Consider the following 23376-nt stretch of genomic DNA (forward strand, 5'->3'; position numbering starts at 1 on the left):
TGTATCTGTGACATCATGCGAGTTCACATCTCACGTGCTTTAGCTAAACTGGCACCGAGCCATGTCCGTGTCCGAATCAGAAATCAAGTTGTGTGACCAACAAAAAAACATGTAGGAAAAACAATCTGCGGATCATGACCATGCAGTAGGCTAAATTAGTCTTTCATAATAACCGCCAGATATACTGAGTTTGGTTAGTTTAGGTTGTAAAATGTCACATGCTCCCTGAAAACGTTGTTTTGTTGTTTTAATAATAATAATAATAATAATCATTTTTTCAAGGTGCATTGAAAATATTTTACTTTTTACCTGGTGGCAATACTGAGGCAGCTTTCCAACGTAGAACCTGGAAGCGCTGCACTGTTTACAACGTGAACAGTATAGGAAACTAGCATGGAAGAGAAAAAATTGTTGAATAAAGTTATTTTTGTTTGTTTTTTTTGGGCACAAAAAGTATTCTAGTCGCTTCATAACATTAAGGTTGAACCACTGTAGTCACATGGACTATTTTAATGTCTTTACTACATTTCTGGGCCTTAAAAGTGGTAATAATGTTGCAGTCTATTGGAGGGCAAAAACCTCTCGGATTTCATCAAAAATATCTTAATTTGTGTTCCGAAGATGAACGAAGGTCTTATGGGTTTGAAACGACTTGAGGGTGAATAATTAATGACAGAATTTTCATTTTTGGGTGAACTAACCCTTTAAGTTTAAACATTTTTTGAAAATGGTCTGAAAAATGTACAAATCATATGGAACCAACAGAAAAACAGAACATTCACAGAAAGTACATTCCTGTGAACCTTTTAATCAGAAAAATTCTTTGGACAACCAGGGAAAACAATCATCTAAGTATCATTCTCAGACACGTTTAGCGCATGAGAAACAAACTGCTATCAGAAGGACTGGCCAGTAGCAACTGGTCATCGTTCAGGGACAGAATGGCTGTGCAATGTGCATTGCCCTGGCAGCACTTCAATATTTCTCTGTATCGACTAAGTGGTATTCTAGGAACAGGACAGGGTGTGTGGCGCCAAATTCTCCCATGTTTAGGACTTTTTGTATTGAAGGAGTAAAGACTGAGAGGACATTATACTAAACTATGGGCTTGGAGCTGATCACACGTGGCAGTTCAAAAGAAAACATGGACATTGGTAAGGTTTGGACCTGTACCTCCTATGAGCTCATAATATGCCCATGGAGAGGCTTTCTTCACATCCTCATTGCAGCTAATATTTCATGCATGGGAACATGTATTATTCTGCATCATGTCATTTTAAAAATATTTAGCTTGATACAAAACTAGATTAAATGCAACACAGGCATTTTATCCACCAACAAAAGAACTCCTGATATTACAGATGACCTGGCTACATTACAGTGACGTGAAGGTGTCTAATTAGCCGATCATGTTCCAATGAGTTTTAATAAAAGTCTTTCCCACATGACTACAGTGTTCTGGTTCTCAGGAGCCACGGTTTTGTACTTTGCACCACATGACATCAGACAGGACACCGTTGTTGCCGCTATGATCTGATGAGAACACTGGGATCTAGGTTGGGGGGTAAAGAAGTGATATTTACAATATTTTTTCCACAAATGGAAATAATCACTAAAATCAAAGAAATAATCAGAGCTCGATAGAAGTTAAATTAACACTTGCGGCATAAATTTTTGTGGCTAAAAATAGGAACTTACAATAGAAATGAATGGAGCCAACAGTACAGCTACAAGGGGTAAATAATATACATGTTATGATTTTGGTGTGGAAATTCAAACGCTATAAACTGATTTGAACTTTACAGCTCAAATAATACACAATTTTGTAACAGAAGAATGAATGTAAATTCATATTTGCTTTTACGTCCTCCAAAAGTTGGCTGCATTCATTTATTTTTCTACTTTTATAAGTGATACATCAACACTTCATATTACCATACCACACATGTTGGGAATTTGTATCAAACTAGGAATATTCCATTAAACAATCTGAATGAAATACATGAACCCTACATGATACATGTCATTTTAAACACTTAAAGAAGACATGAGTCAAAGACTTGTGTTTTTTGTTTTTATTCCAAAATGTCATATATCCAGAGAACAGTACAAAAATGGTCACCGCAACTGCTGATTTCTGGCATTCTGGATTTTCTTAAATGCCCCATGATATGGTCATAATTCCATAATAAAAATGAAATAGCTGCATTTGAACTATTCTCAGATATAGTCACCTTCCAAATGGTTATAATTTTTTTTTAAAAAAGTAAAGAAGGCACTGGATCGCAGCTGCTGATAAAACAACAGCAGAAGCTGCATTTTCAACATAATATCCACCAAACTCAAAATGCTCCTCCCCACAACAGAGACACTTGCTCTGAGCATTTCATTATTTAGGTAAAGTAAAAAACAAAGCACGGAGGCAATAATGAAGGGATCCACAGCTGGTGTGATCTTCCCTCAGATCATGAGCACTGGTAGAACAGGCTGAGACAGTCCATTTTTCCACAGGAGCTGGAGACATCCATCAAATATCCATCACAAACTGGCTGTCATCAGCTGAGAAGGAACACAGAGAGAGAAGAGTTAGAGGTTTCAAAAGGTTGTCACCGTGATCTCCTTCTAAAACAAATCCTTTGAACAGTGTCACCGCTTTCACACAAAGCACAGTACACCCCTGTGGATATTCTCCTGATATGGAAATCAGACTTGCCAACAGTGAGCAGGTCAGATGTATTTTTGTTTGCTTTTCTCATGAAGTGACTTCAGTCACACCGAAATGTGACCTTGAGCTCAGACTGGAGAACAAAAACGAATGGAAGAGGATCTTTTTATTTATTTAAAAATACATTCAAAATGACAATGACTTGAATACACCTCTTCAATGACGAGCATGTTTTATTTTATTTTGATAGACTGGGACACTTTGTGCCATTGAGATGACTGGGGAAAAGTTTCCTAATTAACCTGAATTCACACTATTTTTGGAGGGGCATGAGGTAAAAACATCAGGGTGATACAACGGTCTTATTATCATTATGAAAAAAACAAAGCCTCATTACAAGAATGACATTTTAGTAGTTTGGCATAATGTTTTATTACAATTTCAAATAATAAAACCATCAAAAGTAATAAAACACTAAAAAGTTATGTGTGATATAGAGAGGACCAGGTTAAATACTATGGTATTTAAAAAAAAAAAAAAAAAAAAAAAAAAAAAAAGAAATATATATATATAAAAAAGGGAAAATGTTATTACTCATTAATTTATGGTAACAGCACCTGATATTAAAGGGATAGTTCACCCAAAAATTATTATCCCATGATTTACTCACCCTCAAGCCATCCTAGGTGTATATGACTATCTTCTTTCAGACGAACACAATCAGAGATATTTAAAAATATCCTTAGTTCTCCAAGGTTTATAAATGGTTGTGAATGTGAACCCGCATTTATTAAAAAAAAAGAAAAAAAAAAAAAGCAGCAAATATGGTCGTCCACCAGAAGCTAGTTATCTGAATTTATAAAGTCTTAAGGATATTTTTCTTACAAAAACGCATCCATTCACTTCAAAAGGCCTTTATTAACCCTCTGGAGCCGTATGGATTACTTTGATCATGGATGGATGCTTTTTTTAAATTATTATTTATTTATTTTTTATAAATATGTGACCCCACATTCACAACCATTATAAACCTTGGAGGACTAATGATATTTTTAAATATATCTCCAATTGTGTTCGTCTGAAAGAAGATAGTCATATACACCTAGGATGGCTTGAGGGTGAGTAAATCATGGGATAATAATTTTTGGGTGAACTAAAAATAGTTCATATAGTTTTTTAAAAGAGCTTTCCTTATACTTATGATCACTTTTATTTGTCATTGACTTGTGTACTGACACAAGATTTTCTCTTTCACATACTGTATCCAGTTGACAACCATAATGTGCCATGCAAGTGTATTTTTCGACTTGCGGCAATACAAAAAGGGTGTAATCATTTAAGAACATGCTTAAACCTGTTCCTCAGGTTTTGCTTGAGGAAATCGAAAATGGTACACATTAGGCCACGTGTGAGACGTCAGATGGGGTTGTTTTTTAAAAAAAGAACATGCTTCTTAGGTCTGGTGGAGGGAAGAAAGAAAGAAAGAAAGAAAGAAATAAAGAAATAAAGAAAGAAAGAAAGAAAGAAAGAACGAACGAATGAACTTGGAGTGTCTTACCAGATAGATCTTTGCTGTCATCCTCTTGCTCTGCTGGTTGCAGTGAGGGTCTGGTGACCCCTGGAATGTGGGGGAGGCAACAGGGTGGGGTGCGTGCGATTGGTGAGTTTCGACATTCCAAGAGAAACTTTCGATCATAGATTATGCGAGTTCCTGCAGGAAAAATACCAATATTAGTTTAAGAGGTTCAGCCTAAAAAAAATTTTTTGGCACAAGTTCATAGCATTCTTTGCGTCGAGGGATGTTCTTCCTGTTGTGTTCTGCTCAAAAAACATGTTATGTCACCCAACTGAAAGCCCGTAGTTTAGTTTAGCTCATGTTGGAGTAATGGAAACAGGGTGAAGTGCCTTCAGGTGAAAACACTCATAAAAACAAGGTGCCCCTGTTTAGATGTCCTGTAGTAACCTAAGCAGCAAGAAAATTTAGCAACATCACCCTTTGCTGCATAAAGATCCACTGTGATTGGACAGTGGATCTTATATATGACTATCTTTTGGACAACCCAAGCACACGTGAGATATGGTCAAAACAGGATGGGTTTTATGGACAAATGTGCTGTAACTATAAAGTTGACTGATGCAATGGCAGCTGGCTTAGTTTTAAACATTTGTCCATGTAAGATTTAATAGTCATGTGATCAATATTGACAGTTGAGGTGGTACGATATAGTTTGTATATGGGTGTTTATTCTACAGGTTCTTTATAACTACTAACAGATTAAAATTCGATCTTTACCATTCCTTAATTTCATTTTTAAAATGACTTTATGAATAGATTTACTGTTATGAACAGATTTTATTTCAACCTTGCCTCTGCCGACTACCCATAACATTTATAAAATCCATTACAAAAAAAAATGTACATGTATAATTTTCTACACAGAGTGAAAAACAATTTCAATATTAATTATGAATACAAAATTACGACCAAAATTGGTCCATCATTCAATTCCGCCTCAAAAAGATTTCTGCAAAAATTAATGCACTTATTAGCGAAGACGACAACATTGTCTTCGATGTCTTGACATGTCTAATGAAACAGGAAATAATAATAAAAAAAAAAGTTAAAGGTAAATATGTATTTTTTAATGTATCATTTTCGATCAATGTATACTTGTCTTAACAGTAAGAGGAAAAAACGCGAAAATAGTGTATTTGCGATATATAAAATTGTATTAAAGTAGTCTAAAGTAGTCTAAGCAAAGGAATCGACCATTTTATTCAAAAATGTTATAAACTGTCGTTACAGGGTAAAAAAAGACAGAAGTCAAATTACAATTCTTCTGTGATGCACGTGTTCCAATGTTGGACATTAGCAGACAAATTAAACTATTAAGCGTAAAAAAAAAAAAAAAAAAAAAAACCATCTTGTAAACATCTTATTGTCTCTGGCGTTATTATTGCGCAGTCCAAACGATCAGCGCAAGTCATAAAAAGTGTGCTCGAGCAACATGTGGAAAGACTCACAAACATAGCAAAAACACTAGTTCAAAAACACATCCTGCGAAAAAACAAATACATTAGGTCTGCATCTTACCACCGGGAGTTGTTGAGAACACGGTTCCTCCTGGAGTCTGGCTGTAGCTGTCCGGGAGTGGAGACCAGCTTTTCTCATGGATGGAGCGGCTTGGAATCGGGCAGGTAGACGAAGCTTCGCAGCTGGTTGACATGACTGAACCGAAATCTAAACTCTTTCCTTTAATGAACACGCTAAAGACTTGTTTGATCTGCAGTAGCGCTGCGTGTTTGTACGCTCCACAGGTTGGTACGCGCTAGGGAGGAGATTTCTCACCTGGCCAATCAGAAAGATGAATCCACCCCCCTGACGAGCATCGCTGAGGCCCTCTGTAGGGAGCAAGTGTTTAGAGCTATTTCATGGAATGTAAACTCTTTGAACTGCACGAGGTTTTCTGAGTGACTCAACTGGGCACATGATATGAAAACTACATGACAAAACAATATGTTCTGTGCTAAAAGCATGACTTGTCCACTCTACATATGCTTCCTCTTAACGTTACCGTTTGCCTCCCCATATTGCAGAGGTGTAAAGAGTACCTGAAAACCATATTTGAGTAAAGTACAGATACCTTACAGTGAAAATGACTCCATTACAAGTTACCAATTTCAATACGACTAGAGTAAAAGTCTGATTTTAACAGTATTTAAGTATTTTACTCATACTGAAGTTTACTTTACTCAAATACTTTACAGCTCTGCCATATTGGCAGTACATCTGGGCATTTCTAACATGAAAATATGAGTTGTTTTATATCTGTCTTACAAGATGTGCTGCCCTTGTGCAAAGTTGGATGTTAAGACATTTGACCTACGAGAAATTATGAAAAATTTCTTGTAGGTCATCTTGAGATTTAGGTCAGATTTTCACAACAAACGTGAAACCTCAAAACGTGAAAACTGTCGTCTAGTTGCATCCCAGAACCATCTTTCTTTGGAGTTACCATCCAACACTAGTTTTACTTTTCTAACCAGCAATATGCAATGTGCATGTTGTACAAGAAATGGTCATATTTGCAATATGATTGGTAACCGTCAATCCATCAACTCATCAAAATAACTTTCACACAGCAGATACATTTCCAACTTTTTATTGAATATTAAGGTAAATATTTCACATTAATACAGGCTACATAAAGTAGAGCCACTATACGACATGAAATTTACTCTCATTTTTAACCCTTTTTTCAGTATGTAAACAATTATACAGGTATTTACCACTCTAAAAGGTCTGATTTCATTCTTTACGCAATCATCTAGGTCTTGGCCGTGTATAAATAGCGCACTGTCCTATTGAGCCCTGCTGACCAAGAACACTTTTACGTGGGGCTTAAATGTCAAAATGGCTATACTACTCAGAATGTATCCTGTTGAACAGGCAATCGATTTGTTCATAGACAGTGGCAAAAACGTTAAATCCCACACTGGATTCTTTCTTTTTAGTTAGGCACATCGAGGGTGTCCATCTCTCAAATTTCTTAACTTGTTTAACATTTTTTGGGGGACACATCTAGGTTAATACCACGTCTCAGTAATTAGGTAATTATCTTGTTCTTTTTAACGTGTTTCTTGTTACTGCTCCTAGGCCTCTCGATCACTGTTTAGTTGACATGATTCAAATGCACATTTCCCACATGTGGGGCCCAAGTGCCTGGCCATACCTGCAACAACAAGGATTTTAAAAGTTAGACAACAAATGGGGCTCTAATTTACAATTTCAGTTGAGGCCTGCTAAGAGCAATTACCTGCTGTGGGTCTGAATTCTCAGCAGAATTGGGAACAACCTTTAGGATGGGATTCCAGGCAGGGTCAGAAGTGTGTAGACCATTGTATACAGGGCCTCCAGGACCCTCCGCCATCTGAGGGTGAGGAGGGATCATCGTGCCACCGTACATTGACATTGGCAGCCCCTATATGGTCCATGAAATAAAAGATTTTTCAGTGGAACTACAAATTAAAATTCTCCTTCTTGAATGGGACTAATAAAACAACCAAAATTATATTTTTAAAGAGATTCTCTGTACAGTGTACCTTTGGAAAATCCATGAAGTTGGTGGGCAAAGGTTGGTGGAAAGTATTAGAAGGAGCCACAATCCCAGTATCATCTCGTTCCATAGCCTGGTGCTGAGAGAAGGCTGATGGCTCCTGCATCTGCTGGTGCATCACTGGCCCTCCCATCAGGGGCTGAGACCAGCCTGACATTGTCTCTGTGAAGAACAGAGACATATTTATTAAGGAACGAATGGAACGAATATGTTCCATTTCGTAACATGTAGAACAATTTGTAAGTGCCTATTACATCTCAGTCACAGACTCACCGGAGGCACTGCCCACTCCAAAAGACCAGATGCCACCCTGTCCAACTGGTGGGGTGTAGCTGGTGGGCAGCATGGTATGGTTGACAGAGCCAGTTTGCCGGATGCGGGCCAGGCGCTCAGTTCCAATGGGAGGGGGCACTTTGCGGTCCTGCTGGTTGGAGCTACTAGGTTTTGCCTGGATCAGAGCGGGAGTCACCGTAGATGTGCAAAGAGGTGATGATGCCCCGGAAGACACAGAGGGCACTGGAGACTCGCCTAAAATCAGTGAGAAATGAAGAGACCATCAGAAAGAACACGAGCACTATAGTCTTATAAAAAAGTGAAGCTGTGCTTGGTGCATCTGCATTAAAAGGACTTATTTATTGACATACAAGAGGTGGAGGCACTCCAGGGGTGAGGAGAGAAGTGCTGGCGGCTGAAGGAGGGTGTGCCCACAGGAGCAGGACCTGGCAGGAACACAGGGCTGGCAGAAATGCTTGTGGTAAAGCTGGTGAGCGCAGTGGACGAGGACATGGAGTTGTCCATGGGGTGTATTCCTGGGGTAAAGAGTGAATACAAGAACGTTACTCAAGAGGATTTGACCACACAAAACAAAGACTCAAGGTCATCAGCAATAGTGGTGTCCAATCCTGCTCTCGGAGGGCCACCTTTCTTAAGGAGTTTAGCTCCAACCCTAAATAAACACACTTGAACCAGCTAGTTAAGGTCTTCAGGACTACAAGAAACTTCCAGGTGGGTGTGTTGGAGCATGTTCAAACAAAAGCTCTGCAGGAAGGTGGCCCTCCCGGAGTACAACTGGACACCCTTTTGATTTAAAGGTTGCACTCACCAATGGGACTGGAAACCATCCGCTGTGAGGTGCAGCGATACCCTGGAGCTTTTGAGCCATCAGGAGGCATGACATTTTCCATCTGCCCCATTCCCCCTATATAGGCGGTAGGTGGGCCACTGTAGGGCTGCTCCGGTGGAGTACGTGCAGGTAGATGGCAGGCACCCCAAACCTGGTTGTTGCCCACTTGGTTGCTGTCGAAGATACTGCTGAAGTGATTGAAGAGAGCTGCAGGACCAAAGTTGGGGGGCAGTTGCGCTTTTCCACTGTGCAGGTGCATTTGAGAGCCGTTTATTATGCCCATGGTGGAGGACATTGGAAGTGAGGGAGGTGGCATGCCTGTAGGAGCCATGTTAGGCTGAGATGGAGGTTGCTGTTGCTGTTTGAGGGGCTCCTGTGGGGCTCCTGGAGGCACAAACACAGATTGCTGCTCCTGCAGGGTCCCTGGAGCCATGGGGTAGTAGGGTGTGGGTGGCTGCATGCGGGGAGTCACACCAGGCGCAGTGGGGGTGGCATAATGAGGTAAGGTGCTGCTGGTATTAGTGACTGTGCTGCTGCAGGTCGGAGGTGGCAGGCGTGTGACAGGGTGAGATGATCCTGGTTGAGTTGAGGAAGAGGAACAGGGTTCTGTGCTGGAGGTGAAGTGTGACGCAATCGGCTGCCGGCTGTCGGGCTGTACGTTTAGCATCGATGGGCCTGAGGGAGATGAGGTGAAGTGCAGAGAAGCGGAAGGGCTGGGCCCGTCAGATGGAGCTCCAGTGGCAGGCGCAGCGAGCTCTGTGACAGGCTTCTCTTTAGCTGGGGTGCTAAGGCTGGCTGGCTCTGGCTTGGGGGGAGGAGGATGCTGTGGAGGTGGAGCAATGGGCGCAGATGGAGATGGAGGAGTCGTAGGGGTTGTGGGAGCACAGCTGATGGGAGAGGGAGCAACTTGCGAAGAGGAAGTGCTGCTGCCGGTAGTGGCCACAACAACTCCAGCCCCAGGCTTGGGCTCTGATGAGAAAAGCTGCTTCCTGACAGAGGAAGGCGTGGGGGTGTTAACAGGTGCGGTACTGGTGGGAGAAGAGGTGGAAGCAGTGGGAGTCGAGGTGCTGGACATAGAAGCAGCAAGATGCTCAGTGTGGGCTGGAGCAGAGCTGGCGGGACGCAGTGCAGAATTACCGCTGTGTTTGGGTGAGCTGTTAGCACTACCAGGGCTCACAGGACGCACAGGGAAAGGACCCCAAGTGTTTGGAGAAGATGAGAAAGTGCCACCAAACTGCGCCATGGGCAATCGAGGGTGGCGGATCTGGTTCATAGTCTGGGCTGCTAGAAGGGCCAGCTGAGGATGAGCATAAGCAAGTGGTGGCAAAGAAACAAATGGGGGCCTAACGCCTGGTGCCATACTTTTGCCTAACTTGCCAGCCTGCTGAGCTGTGAAGTTGGTGGAGGGCTGAAACGACATGCTGGAGGAGGGCACTACAGATGGCAGGCCCTTTGAACTGGCTGCAGTAGTGCTTGTGGCCCCAGTGGAGGTTGTGTAGGTGGAGCTGATTTTGGTGTTGGCGCCAGGTGGCCGGATGTGGTTACGAGGGATCAGGTCCTCTAGCTCTTTGGCTGGGTCCTGGATCAGCGCATTGATCAGCTGCACCGCATGCCGTGTGGACTCTGTGCCACCTCTGCAAACCAAGAGAATGAGTATAAGAAATCAAAGCAGGGTGAACCAGTCAATTACTAGTGTCCTAAAAACTGTGTGTCATTTTTACCTGATTGTGATCATTCTTTCTCCATTCTTGTCCTTCTGTTTGTCCACGTCAATGTGTGCGCCTGTAACGTCTTGGATGGCCGTAATGTTGCAGCCACCTCTACCCATAATCCGAGACACCACAGAGGCAGGGACAGAAAGCTTCTTGGATCTAAGGGAGAAATGACAAATAACTCGATAACACAGTGCTAGGTGTTTTCCAAGACCTTTCAATTTGCCTACTGAGGTTTTTTTTTAGTATATTGCTAAATCTAAAGATCTTATCCATATATTTCAAAGATATTTTGATCCCTAGATATGGCTTATGTCCTTGCAAAAAAAGTGCACCTCACCTTCGAACCACCTCTTTCCACCCCTCTTCTCTCTTCTGGCCTCTCTTTGGGCTAGTGAGATTCATCTTAATGTTGGGCGAGGTGACTGGCAGTGAAATGGGCTTGAACGGGCAGGGCAAAGAACTGGGGGTCAAGTCACTGTTGATGTCATGAGATCTGTTAGAAATGTGAATAGAACAAGAAGTTTAATCATCTTCCCACAAAAAATTATTTTTTGCAAAAATCTGCAAAATGGAAATGCAATATCTTGTCAAATCACTTGTCAGACTACAACAAACGCTTACTACCAAAGTTCAAGAAAATAAACTGGTAAGATCTGTCAAAGGCCTGTTCTCTGTAAGATGGTGAGGTAATGATGATATTTTGCAGTAACTTTGTCTGCTAAGTAGTGCTAACAACTGTACAACGCTAAGTAGTGTTGGTAAGTGGTAGTGGCAAGCAGAAGTACATTAACTTACTTCTGCTGTGGTTTGGAGATGGACACCGTGATCTTATCCTCACGAGAGCCCGGCAGCGATAGCCCATGTCTTTTCTCACTTGCGATGAGGGGCTGGTTACAACCTGCAAGTACCGAAGGGGCAGAGGAGGAAGAAGATGATGATGAAGGCAGGTCAGCGAGTTCCTGACTCTTACTGCCAGTGCTGCTCTCACTGTTGCAGTCGGTGCTATCTAGATTATCAGAGTCGCTGGTTCCTCCCGGCGCCCCACCCCCTCGAGGTTCTCCGTGGATCTTATTTTTGTCTGCTTTCTGCTGTGCCAGTGCCACCTGTGGGTCCTGAAGTATAATGGGTTCACTAGGTGAATCCTTGGTCTTGTTCTTTTTGTTTTTGCGATTGGTGCTTGGTGTGGTGGCCACATTGGCTCGCTTTTTGCCGAAAGTGTTAGTGAAGGTTGTGGAGGTGGCGGAGATACCGATGGTTGTGGTGGTGGTAGCACTTGGAGGCTCGATGGGAACCTCCACCTCTGTGGGATAAAATAATGACAAAAGGTTAGTCATGTAAAAATAAAAAAATAAATATTATTATTATTATTATTATTATTATTAATAATAATAATAATAATAATAATAAGAAGAAGAAGAAATCGAAATTTAGTATTAAATTATTTTATAATTTAATTGTTAATAGCAAATTTATTTAATAAATCAAAATAATAGGAATGCTCTGATCAGGAATTTTGCAGCCGATACCGGCTATGATTTTTGATCATCATGATTGGCTTCAATCATTATTAATTATGTTTCTACTTTAATTCGGGGTCGCGGTTCACATGAACTGAGGCAGCTAAAACAAACTGTCACACCATATTAAAGAGCGGCAAAAAAAAAAAAAAAAAAAATGTTGGAATAGTGTGATAAAATTGACCATTTTAAAGGTGAGTCTTGTTTCATATGGAAAAAGTAACAAAGCACAAAGCTTATTACGTTTACTGGATGAGATAAAGACTAAAAGATAGATCTTGGGATTTAAGAAATGATATTGTTTCATCAAAATGAAGATAGACTGAAATCAAGAAATCCATAATTTCAACCTAGCCATAGCATCCACACAGATGGCTTTTTTTTTTTTAGTTTATCCACACGTGCACAAAATAGATGAGCCAAAACATGGCATAGGCAAAGCGCCAACTAAACGTCACCAATTCAGTCAATCCAGTTTTTTTTGTTGCTATGTCGGTATTTCAGTGCATGACTAAAAAGGTCATAATTTCTTTCATTAAAAAAATAAATAAAGCTGAAGATAGGTATTTCTATGATATCAGACATAAACCAACAAGGTGTTCCTCACCTTCTGCAGAGTCCTCCTTCTGATCCTGCATCTCACAGAACACTTCTTTCACCTTTGCATCTTCTTCCTCCAGCTTCCTCTTCTGCTCTTCCTTCTTTTTCTTGCGCTTCTCCTTTCTCTTCTCCCGTTTTGCTGCCAGAGCCTGCTTTTTGCTTTCTTCACGAGACTGTTAAGAAACAATTTGAGAAGAACTAAGTTCACCATGATACGCAGAATGTTGTGACTAATATAAAAATCAATTAGTTAACCTTAACCAATTAGTTAGCTCAATAGTTAGTCTAACTGGTCATCAGAAGATACAAACCTTCTCCAGATCAAGCTCCTTAAGCAGAATGCTGGCGTTCTTGTTCGCCTCAGCAGCCTGCTGATCTTTGGCTTTGACAATGGTCTCCATGCACTGATGACATTTCTTAAGCAGTTCCTGCAGAGTGGCAATGTGAACACATCAATTAATGGAAACAATCCTTTAAGGGTATATTCCAAAGCAATCTCCGCATTGATCTTTTATACCTTATCTGCAATAGTTGCAATGTATCTCATGCACTCAATGTCAGATGGGAACTGGTTTACTTCCTTCACCAAGTACTGCACCACTTTTACATGGCCCTAAAAAAAAAGAAAAAAAAAAAAAAAAGACATATTTCAGTTTATCATCATCAGTCATTATTTTTCTACAAAAGAGCAGCAAAGCACCAGTGACATTCAGTCAAAAGCCAAGATATCCAAAAATTCTATGAAAGGCATGGCACAATGCTCACCTTGCGGAACGCTGCCATGAGGGGGGTTATCTTGCGGTTGTCGGCTGCATCCACATCGGCCCCAGCTTGGACCAACAGCTGCACCACATCAAAGTGGCCACCGTTAGCAGCGAGCCACAAAGGGGTGTTCCCCTTCTTATTTCGCACATCAATGTGAGCCCCTCTATATTAACAGAGCGGAAAGAGCAGCATGAGACACTATATTCTGGAGAGAGGACTGACTGGTACTGTACACTACCGGTGTTTTAAAACACACCTGCTGATGAGAAGCTCACAAAACTTGTAGTGGCCCTTGTCTGCAGCAATGGTGAGGGCGGTGTCACGAGAGGAGGGAACTGGAGGGGCATTGACATCCGCCCCTTTATCCAACAGAACACGGCCCACTTCAGCATAACCGCCAGACGCAGCCTCCATGAGAGGGGTGAGGCCAGTCTAGTGGAAGGAAAGGTCCCCTTACCATTAAAACTAATATTAAGGTAATGAACAAACATTCTGCTACAACTCAACTAGAGGTCGACCGATTGATCGGCCGGCCGATATATTGGCCCGATTTTTCCGCATTTTTTAATTAATCAGCATCGGCCGATTGTGCTGCAAATTAGGCCGATTAATAGGCAGGCGTGATTGCCATTCCACCGGCATAAAGGACCAGTTATACTTAATTTTCTGTGTTCCGCTGCATCTCACGCACTGTTGAGCACGCAAGCCTTTCAAAGTATACTATTTGTCCGTGAGCGCGGAAAAACGGATTTAGTGGACTGCTGTTTTGAAGCTCTCAAGTCACTCACACATGCCCTGTTGTACAAGCGGATCGTCCTGCAAGCGGACGGGGTGTGCGAGCCTTTAACCAGCTGTAGTTTAGGCTACAGGTAGGCGCCGGTACCAAAACCTGGTAACGAGCCCAGCGGCTAAATTATTATACAAGCCTGCGTTGTATAGATAAACTCTGACGTTATCCATTCTGTTTCTGTACATTACTGGAGAATTTCTCTCCCTCTGAGGCTGCGTGTGAGACGGAGCAACTCGCACTCTGCAGCCGTCCCTTGTTGAAACACAGCTTCAACTAACGATGGCAGGGGAAAACAGACCGTTTAGAAAGACTAATTACGTTGTAGCCTACTAGAATTGATGGCGACCATGTTTATCATGAGTGCAACAAGTCATTTGCATGTGAAAGTAGAAACGTGCAATTCAGACGAAATTTCTGGCTAAAACGTGCATATTCTGTGGGTCCGACACATAGCCTCCACGACATCATCGCTCGTGGCCAGTGCACTCTATGCAGTTATGAGCAGCAGGCTGTGTAAAATGGGTGAACTCTTATATTTGTTATCACTTAGATTATGGCTATTTGACTTACAGATTAGAAGCATGCTTCAGAATAGTTTTGAGAAGGTGCTTAAAAAGTTGAGCCATGTATTATTATTACTATGAATTAGGCTACTACTAAGTTAATTTGACAGTCTAGATTTTTGATTACCTGTTTCGTGTATTTAATATTTATAAATTATTTTTAGTGTACTGATTGGAGAGGCTTGTGTTGTTCAATAAATGTTTAATTTAAGCAATTTTCTGTATAATTTCTTATTACTTAACTGTTAGATTTTATGAGATGAAGAAAAAATAAATAAATAAATAAATAAATATATAAATAAATAAATAATCGGCATCATATATCGGCAATCGACTGCCCTGATTTCTAAATATTGGCATCGGCCAGAGAAAAACCCATATCGGTCGACCTCTAAACTCAACACACGCTAGGTTTTCAACTCGCATCTTTTAGACATCTCTTAAGTACAATGTGCAAGTTCGGACACTTGGAAGGTTGTGAGCCACTGCACATATTGTGAGCCAGTTAACCTGATCATTGCGTCAAAGCAGCTGGTACACTGCAATGTACTGCACGGCGAGCCAGCAGCAATCACATGAGCTTTCACACTAAACACAGAGACTGGTGCTTTCAATGTTGCTGGTATAACTTCAGATAGAAAAAAGAAAGAAGATTAAAAAGAAGAGTGCGCATATGATTTGGTGAAAAGCAGAGAACATCAGAGCCATTCCTTTAAACAAAAATAACTAGAGTGTGTGTGTGTCAGTGTATGCACAAGCTGTAGGGTTGCAGCCACTGTATGCCCGGCTTAAAAGAGATTTTTCAAATTGTAACCATGCATGTTTCTTCCACTCAAGTAATTTTTTTATTTTTTTTTCTCCCCCGCATCAACTGTATACAATTTAAATCATAAGTCTCCTCAAATCTCTCCATCTTCCCAGGTTAAGAGTCTGGGTGTCGTCCTTGATAGTACTTTGTCTTTTGAAACGCATGTGAACAATATTACTCGGTCTGCATATTTCCACCTATGGAACATCAGCCGTCTTCGTCCATTTCTCTCATCCAATTCCACAGCCATTCTTGTAAACGCTCTAGTCACTTCACGCATTAATTATTGTTATTCTCTTCTATTTGGGTTACCTCACAAACTCCTTCATAAACTTCAATTGGTCCAGAACTCAGTTGCCTGTATAATTACTAGAACCTCTTCCATTGAGCATATCTCTCCTGTCCTCTATCATCTACATTGGCTTCCTGGGTAGAGTACAAGATTCTGCTTCTCACTTTCAAAGCTCTTCACAATCTTGCACCCTCATATCTCTCCGAATTGCTTCATATCTACACCCTGAAGCGTACACTTCGATCTTCTTCATCGGTTTCTCTTGTTGTACCCTCTGTTCGTTTAGTCACTATGGGGTCCAGGGCGTTCAGCTGTGCTGCTCCTTGTCTCTGGAATTCTCTTCCACAATCTTTACAAGAAAGTGATTGTCTGGCTACTTTTAAATCACGTCTTAAAACTTACCTATTTAAATTAGCTTTTTCTGATCAATTTTAAATATTGTATGTTAAATAGCTGTTGTTTTGTTGTATTGTGTCTTGATTTGTTTTATGACTATCATTCAACTGTACGGTGTCCTTGAGTGTTTTGAAAGGCGCCTTTAAATAAAGTGTATATTATTAAAAGAATCCATTTGCAAGCAGCAGAAAACCGCCTTCATGAGACACACATACAGTAATCCCAAGTGTCTGCTGCGTATAACAGCACCAAATTTACAAAAAACAAAATATTGACCCGCATCCCATTTTCTATCGTGCGTCATGCATGTTTGTGATAGTGTAAGATAAACGCAAATGCACCAGGGTTTGACAATCAAGTTGAGTGTGAAATCAGACTAACACCAGGAACAATCACGCTCGGACCACAGCAAACGTACCCAGTGTGAAAGCCCAAGGCACCTGCAGCTGACTATTTAGTTCCAAAAACATGGAACATTTATGTTGGTTATATCATTTTCAGTTTTGAAATATTTAAATGTGATTTAAATAGATTTTACACATTTAAAGCATTATTGTCATTACTGTATTAAGCATTTTTCTTCAATATCGTGCAGCCCTACTCAAGGACCTCACTGCCCAAGTAACAACATGGTAAGTTGAACACAGACCTTGGCACGGTGTTCCACGTTGGCCTTCCGGTCCAGCAGCAGGCTGACAACCTCTGCTCGGCCTTGGAAGCAAGCCAAGGTCAGTGCTGTGTTACGATTGGTCTCGATCTGTGCATTGATATCAGAGCCCATGTCCAACAGCAGCTTCACCGCAGGCACATGGCCGTTCATGGCCGCCAACATGAGCGGAGAAATGCCCAGCTTACTGCCAGTCCTGAAAGAGAAACAAGGGAAGAGAGAAAGAGGAAAAAAAAAAAAAAAAAGAGAAAGAGAAAAGAGTTGATACAGTGTCTTAATGCTTCCTAATAGAAGTCTTAAGACAAACCAATAGTAGCCAATGTTCTGACCTAGAGTTGATCTCAGCACCAGCATTCAGAAGGATCTTGATGATGTTGACGTAGCCCCCTGAGGCCGCCAGGCTGAGGGGTGTGTAGTCGGAAACGTTACGGTGCTCCTTATTAGCCCCACGAAGCAACAACAGCTCCACCACCTGCAAAGATGGAGATAAATTAATGCACTTCCAAGTCTTTGAGGCATTTTAGAGGGTTTAAAAGCTTCTCTGGTAAAGAGGTGGAGCTAAAACTGTTAGGGTACCTCTTGTCTGCCACCTGAGCAGGCGAGGGACAGAGGGGTGTCTTTGGTCCTCTCAGACTGAGCTTCAATGTCCCCTCCCTTGTCCAGCAGGATCTCCACCACACCCACATGGCCCGCAGTAGCCGCTAGGATTAAGGGAGTGAACCCTGTAGGCAGACATGTAGAGCGGCACTCAACATCTCTGTAATCTTACCATACAGATAAGACTTCATGCAACAAATCAAAGAGCCTTTTACCCTTCTTGTCCCGGTGTTCGATGTTGGCCCCACGAGCAAGGAGCACTGAGACAAGCTCTTCATGGCCACCTGCACAGGCCAGGGTCAGTGCCGTGTCATGATTGCTCTCAGTCTGAGGGGGAAAAGATAAAGATGCTTCAATATGTCACTTAAAGACAAATATGGACAATTTGATGCATAGTTTTATCATGTCTACAAATGCTCCACAGCAGCCATTTGTGTTATATGATTGCTGTGTTCATGTTACATGCAAAGAAGACGGTCTTACATGTGCGTCAATGTCCACTGAGGGATAAAGAGGGAGCATGGAGGGTGGGGAGACTGTGTTGATGGGCGTCTGTACGGATGGCTGAGGGGAGGGCGAAGTTGTAGTGTTTACCACAGGCACTCTGCTGTTCACAGCTGCAAAGACAGAGACAGACCAGTGGTATTTTAGTATTTTTTTTTTACAAACTATTATAATATTTATTAATATTTTGAATTAAGCTTTACTTACTAGTTTTATTTGATGTTTTAGTATTTTATAGTAATCGTGCCATTTGTATTAGGTATAGTTTTTTAATATTTCTATTTAGCTTTATTTTTTTTAGTAATTTTAGTACTTCAACTTATTTCAGTTAATAATATTGTATCCTTGTACTGAAATCACTACATTTAAAAATAAAAAGCATTTAAAAACAGAAGGATTTACAGCTAATTTGAAGACTGCTGATGAATTTCCTATTGGGAAAAAAAGTTGGGGCTGGACATTCCCTCATACCCTTTTTTATATTCCCAAACATTTTTAGCTTACATCAAAGTCATGAATCATAATCAACTATTGCTAGTCAGTAGCAGCTTATATTAGGGAAGGAATATTCCCATTCTAGAAAGTATTTGATTGGCCATAAATTTGTATACGCCCATTTGTGGTCATCACTATTTTTGGTCCCAGAAGAGAAAGACTGTGAATTTTAAATGTGTACATCTTCTAAAAAGATATTTTAGTCAATTTTTGGGAGTAGACTTTCATAAATATAAGCATAATCAAAGAGAGCTAAAAGCCACAAGGCTGATTATTTGCCAACGGCAATGTAGCTAATTCATTTCTTATCCCTGGCTGTCATCCTTAAAAGAAGTAAAGCCAGCCCTAGTTGCAGAGAGCTCACCCGCCATGATGTCGTCAAGCGTATCTGTGAGCGTCTGTGCGGGTGTGGCGACCATGAGTCCATCGGGTGCCTGTGTAAGAAGCCCTGGCCCCAACCCTGTCAGCTGCTGACCTAGCAACACCCTCTGCAGGTCTGGGCTGCTGCTTCCCGGGTACTCTGCGTTACTGAAGTCTGTGGACTGCTGCAGGGCCAGAGGCTGAATGGGAACGAAGCTGGTCTGCAGAGGGGGACTTTGGAGGGCCTGGTTCTGAGGTGGCGGAGGTGACGGCGGTTGTGTTGCCTCTCTCAGAATGGTATCCACCTGTGGCAGTCTGGCACAGTCAACGTCATCTTCATCCTCCTCCTCTTCTTCATCCTCCTCGTCCTCATCATTGGTAGGGGTGGGCCTGTGGTCCTCCTCTCTGCGAATAACCTCACTTTCGTTGTCAGAGCCCAGCTGTGTGGCCTGCAGGGGCAGGGGGGTGCCGGGCATTTCCACCCCTGCCGCCTGGCCCAGCTCCTCCTTGAGCCCCTTGGTCTCCATGTATTCTTTGGTGAACTGCTGCTGCGTCTTCAGCTGCAACTGCCGCTCCACCTTCTGCAGCTCCTTCAAGATCTTCTTCTTCTTCTGCACCTGCTCCTCACGACTCTTCTTTAGCTCCTCAATCTTGTCTTTGGTGAGCGGCTCGCCCTGGATGAGCTCGAGCGACTGCAGCTGGGCCTTCTCGATGGCACTGATGCGCTGGCCCAGCTCGTTCAGCTTGCCCTCTGTCTCCTCGACGATGCACTCCAGAGGCTGGTACGTGTGAAAGGGTGGCAGCAGGTCAGCGTCTAAGCCACCCGAAGCCACAGAGCTGCTCTGAAGGGAGCTCAGTCTTTGCTTGGACGCACCTAAGAGAAAAAACAAAACAAACTAATGCTCAACCCAAAAAGCTGATATTAATCAGACATCATGCATACTGTGCAACTCATCAACAGTGTAGTTTTTCTACTCAACTGACTGCATTTCGATACTCATGGGCCCCCTTTACACCTGAGATTAACAAGCACTTCATATCCAAAAAGTTTTTAGCTGGACTGCAGCTAGACTTCCATTCCAATGCATCTAAACTGTGAAAACAGTGTCTTGTCTTTTTGTGAGAGCAGAAGAATATACGAGAATTTGCGGCGTAAATAAGCCGGCATATTACTTAACTATCTGAATATGGATAGCAATAACACTTGCATTTACACCTACATTAAATATTCAAAATCTAAAACCATCTTCAAATGATTTTTTTAAGCGATCCTATCACAATGCATCTAGAGTGCATTGTGTAAGCTGCCTTTTAACATGGCCAAGCATCATTCAATCGTGATAAGATCACAGAAAACAAAGTGGATTCTTCATTTGTGAAATGGCAGAGAATTGATCCAATATCAGTTCATAAAGGCTATGTTCACACCGTCAGTCCAAATCCAAATATTCGACTGGAATCTGATCTAAATGATTTGCTGTACTCGTGTATCGCAACTGTTCAGATCCTATTTGTGTGTTACGTTTCAATCTTTCGTTTTCTTTCTTTCATTGATTTCTATGGCAATGATGTGCTGAAAATGCACTTTGCAACAACACAACCTCGATTCTACACTGAGTTTTATCATATTTCCTACAAAAACATCTGACGTTTACATTTTGTGTGGTGTGAGAAAGTGACATAAGCAGAAAAACTATGCAAAATCTGATCAGTCAGACTGAAATGATTTCCAGAAATGTGGTTTGAATAGGATTCAACATTTCAACCCTTGCTAAATATGATTGGATATGCACACAAAAACCAAACTGCTCTGACAGTCAGAACAATGACTATAGGCCACTTATAAGTATAACTGGTACGTCATTTTGAGAAAACATCCAACTGATTAGAATAACTCTAGACATTTTAGTCGAACTAACCTTTGCTTGTAACGGGTGGGGGCGTGGGGATGGTGGAGGGCACTCTGTCTGGCTCCTGGGGGGGAACCACCATAGCCAGGGCTTGGAATGGGACTCGAGGGGCCTGCACGTAAAACAAAATTGACAATCTATTAAATAAAAGTGTAAACTATTATATAAAATGTTCATGCTACATACACTATGTAGTGATTCTTAAACTGTTGGATAGTGTAAAGCATGTTTCTGCTCACCTGAGAAGTGTCATGAGAGGGCGGTGTGAGCTGGGACAGGTCTGGGGCAGGGACTGACAGGATGTTGTTTGGGTAGTCTAGCAGGTAGGACACCACATTAGTGTGACCACCTTTAGCAGCTTCAATCAGCATCGTGGAGCCATCCTGTGAGTAGAAGAGAAACTCTAATTAACACAAGGGACTGAAAAAAATTTGTGTGACCACAACACCCATTAGCATCTGGGCAGTGTCATTCTGTGAGACCCTCACCTTTAGTCTGTGGGTGGGGTCAGCACCATGGGCCAACAGCAGCTCAACCACAGCCAGATGGCCCCCAGCACAAGCCAGAGAAACCACTGTGTGATCATTGTTGGCTGTGGCTCTATTTACATTAGCACCTGCAGACATAAATGTGTAATTGAAGGGGGCAGAAGCAGACATAAAATGTAATTTGTAGTCCATCATCATTTGATAAAATTATTTAAAAAACAAATTTCTCTGGTATCTAAAATTTTGGTGTCATAATCTTGTTTATTATGATGCATGGTTACAATGGCCATAAACAACGAAAACTAACTTTTGTGGTGGTGCCACTGAAAAGTTTGGCAGGGCAAGTAAAAATTTTAACCACCTGCCTAACCGGGCCAGGAGAAAAAAAAAAACATTAGCATTGAGCCCTTAAATAAATATATATATTTTTTAAAAAAAATTAAATTATGTTAATATTTCACAATATTTCATTGTTTTTACTGATCAAGTAAATAGAGTCCTGGTGAGCACAAGAGACTGCTTTGAACAGCAACTTTTGAGCGGTAGTGTTTTTTACTATGGCAAAAACAGTGACATCGAATTGTTCATTTGCTGTTGGGATGAGCAACTTGGCAAAACGAAACTATAAATAATGAAATTCATTATTTTCATTATTATAAATTGTCGATTTCATCGACTGTTTGTTGCAGCCCTAGTTTGGTATGTTACAACTTGCCTTTGCTGATGAGAAACTGCACAGTGCACAGGTGTCCTGCTCTGGCCGCTTTCATCAGTGGAGTCCTGCCCCCTTCTGATTCATGTTCCTGAAAAACAAAAACACCAGTCACCACCAATCAGGCTTTAACTCAAAATGAAAAACTTAAACTCAAAAAGTAATAAAAATGCAATCATGGTAAATCCACAAACCAGGTCAGCCCCTGTTTGCAGCAGCACGTCGGCCACATCCGTGTGTCCATTCTCACACGCGTATGTCAGAGCTGTGTCACCCGTGGCTGTTGTGGCATGGACGTTAGCTCCTGAACAGAGAGAAAAAAAGTGTGAACACTGCTTCATAGGCAGGAGAAAGAAATTTCAAGAATTACATCGAAAGCAAAGCCTCACCTGCAGCCAACAAGTATTTGACCAGCTCCAGATGCCCCTCCTGTGCAGCCTCCATGAGTGGGGTGGAACAACCCAACTCAATGTCCGCCCCAGCTTTGATGAGGAAATCAGCCACCTCTAAGAAGCCTCCACAACATGCCAGAGTCAACGCCGTCTCCTGCGTCTCCTCTGTCTGAGCGTTAATATTTGCACCTAAGACCAACCAACCAATAAAGAACAATTTTCAGTTGGCGAACAAGAATGAACTTGCAAAGAAAATGTAGCATAGAAAACAGTCAGAGTTTGAAAACAGACATTTTTAACAATGCAAGCTTTGTATTGCTAACTCATCCTTTTGAGACAGAATTACTTTTCTAAATGGATTCTGGTTGTGTGTTATTGACTTAATTCCTATGGGCAAAGTCTATGAAACTGAGATGACCCCAGTACCTTGTGCCAGGAGCAGCGCTACCATCTCTTCATGGCCCTCACGAGCTGCCTCCATCAGTGGAGTGTAGCCCTCATCATTCACCTCCTCCAGGTTGGCCCCCCTCTCAATCAGAAGCGCTGCCAGCTCCACGTGACCCCCGCAGGCAGCCAGCGTTAGAGGCGACTCAAATGAGTCAGCAGGCATGTTTACCTGTGCCCCACTATCCAATAGCAGCCGTGCCACCTCCACATGCCCATCCTACACGAGACAACCACAAGAATAACAATTCAAAAGACCAACACAAACATCAGACGAAGTACCTACAAGACTGTGTACATAAAAGCTTGTTACCATGCAGGCCTCCATGAGAGCAGTGTGCATCTCATCTGTCTTGTGCTCCTGGTCAGCTCCTGCTTCTAAGAGAAACCGGACCATGTCCAAGTGCCCTGAGGAACAGGCAGGATACAGTCAATATCACCCCAAAATGTACTAAA

At 41.8% G+C, this 23376-nt stretch overlaps 1 protein-coding gene across 4 annotated transcripts in view; it reads right to left on the reverse strand.

Annotated features, from left to right (window-relative positions):
- Positions 1-6812: 6812 nt before the first annotated feature.
- Positions 6813-23376, reverse strand: part of ankhd1 (ankyrin repeat and KH domain containing 1) — a 47883-nt gene continuing 31319 nt past the window's right edge. For all 4 annotated transcript variants that reach the window (XM_051877975.1, XM_051877973.1, XM_051877971.1 and 1 more), the window contains exons 7-34: positions 23234-23328; positions 22903-23140; positions 22474-22665; positions 22279-22388; positions 22088-22175; positions 21373-21500; positions 21124-21267; positions 20894-20996; positions 18979-19848; positions 18099-18232; positions 17831-17942; positions 17595-17740; positions 17348-17490; positions 17001-17214; positions 13759-13934; positions 13503-13665; positions 13255-13350; positions 13049-13165; positions 12745-12910; positions 11416-11920; positions 10958-11113; positions 10627-10776; positions 8885-10539; positions 8427-8591; positions 8056-8310; positions 7769-7944; positions 7483-7647; positions 6813-7398 (exon numbers count right to left, since the gene is read on the reverse strand). In XM_051877975.1, coding sequence (XP_051733935.1) covers positions 7339-7398; positions 7483-7647; positions 7769-7944; positions 8056-8310; positions 8427-8591; positions 8885-10539; positions 10627-10776; positions 10958-11113; positions 11416-11920; positions 12745-12910; positions 13049-13165; positions 13255-13350; positions 13503-13665; positions 13759-13934; positions 17001-17214; positions 17348-17490; positions 17595-17740; positions 17831-17942; positions 18099-18232; positions 18979-19848; positions 20894-20996; positions 21124-21267; positions 21373-21500; positions 22088-22175; positions 22279-22388; positions 22474-22665; positions 22903-23140; positions 23234-23328 — 6722 coding nt within the window. In that variant the 3' untranslated portion in view covers positions 6813-7338. The remainder of the gene's footprint in view (positions 7399-7482; positions 7648-7768; positions 7945-8055; positions 8311-8426; positions 8592-8884; positions 10540-10626; positions 10777-10957; positions 11114-11415; positions 11921-12744; positions 12911-13048; positions 13166-13254; positions 13351-13502; positions 13666-13758; positions 13935-17000; positions 17215-17347; positions 17491-17594; positions 17741-17830; positions 17943-18098; positions 18233-18978; positions 19849-20893; positions 20997-21123; positions 21268-21372; positions 21501-22087; positions 22176-22278; positions 22389-22473; positions 22666-22902; positions 23141-23233; positions 23329-23376) is intronic.

This window comes from Ctenopharyngodon idella, chromosome 21, assembly GCF_019924925.1.
Source record: "Ctenopharyngodon idella isolate HZGC_01 chromosome 21, HZGC01, whole genome shotgun sequence".
NCBI lineage: Eukaryota > Metazoa > Chordata > Actinopteri > Cypriniformes > Xenocyprididae > Ctenopharyngodon > Ctenopharyngodon idella.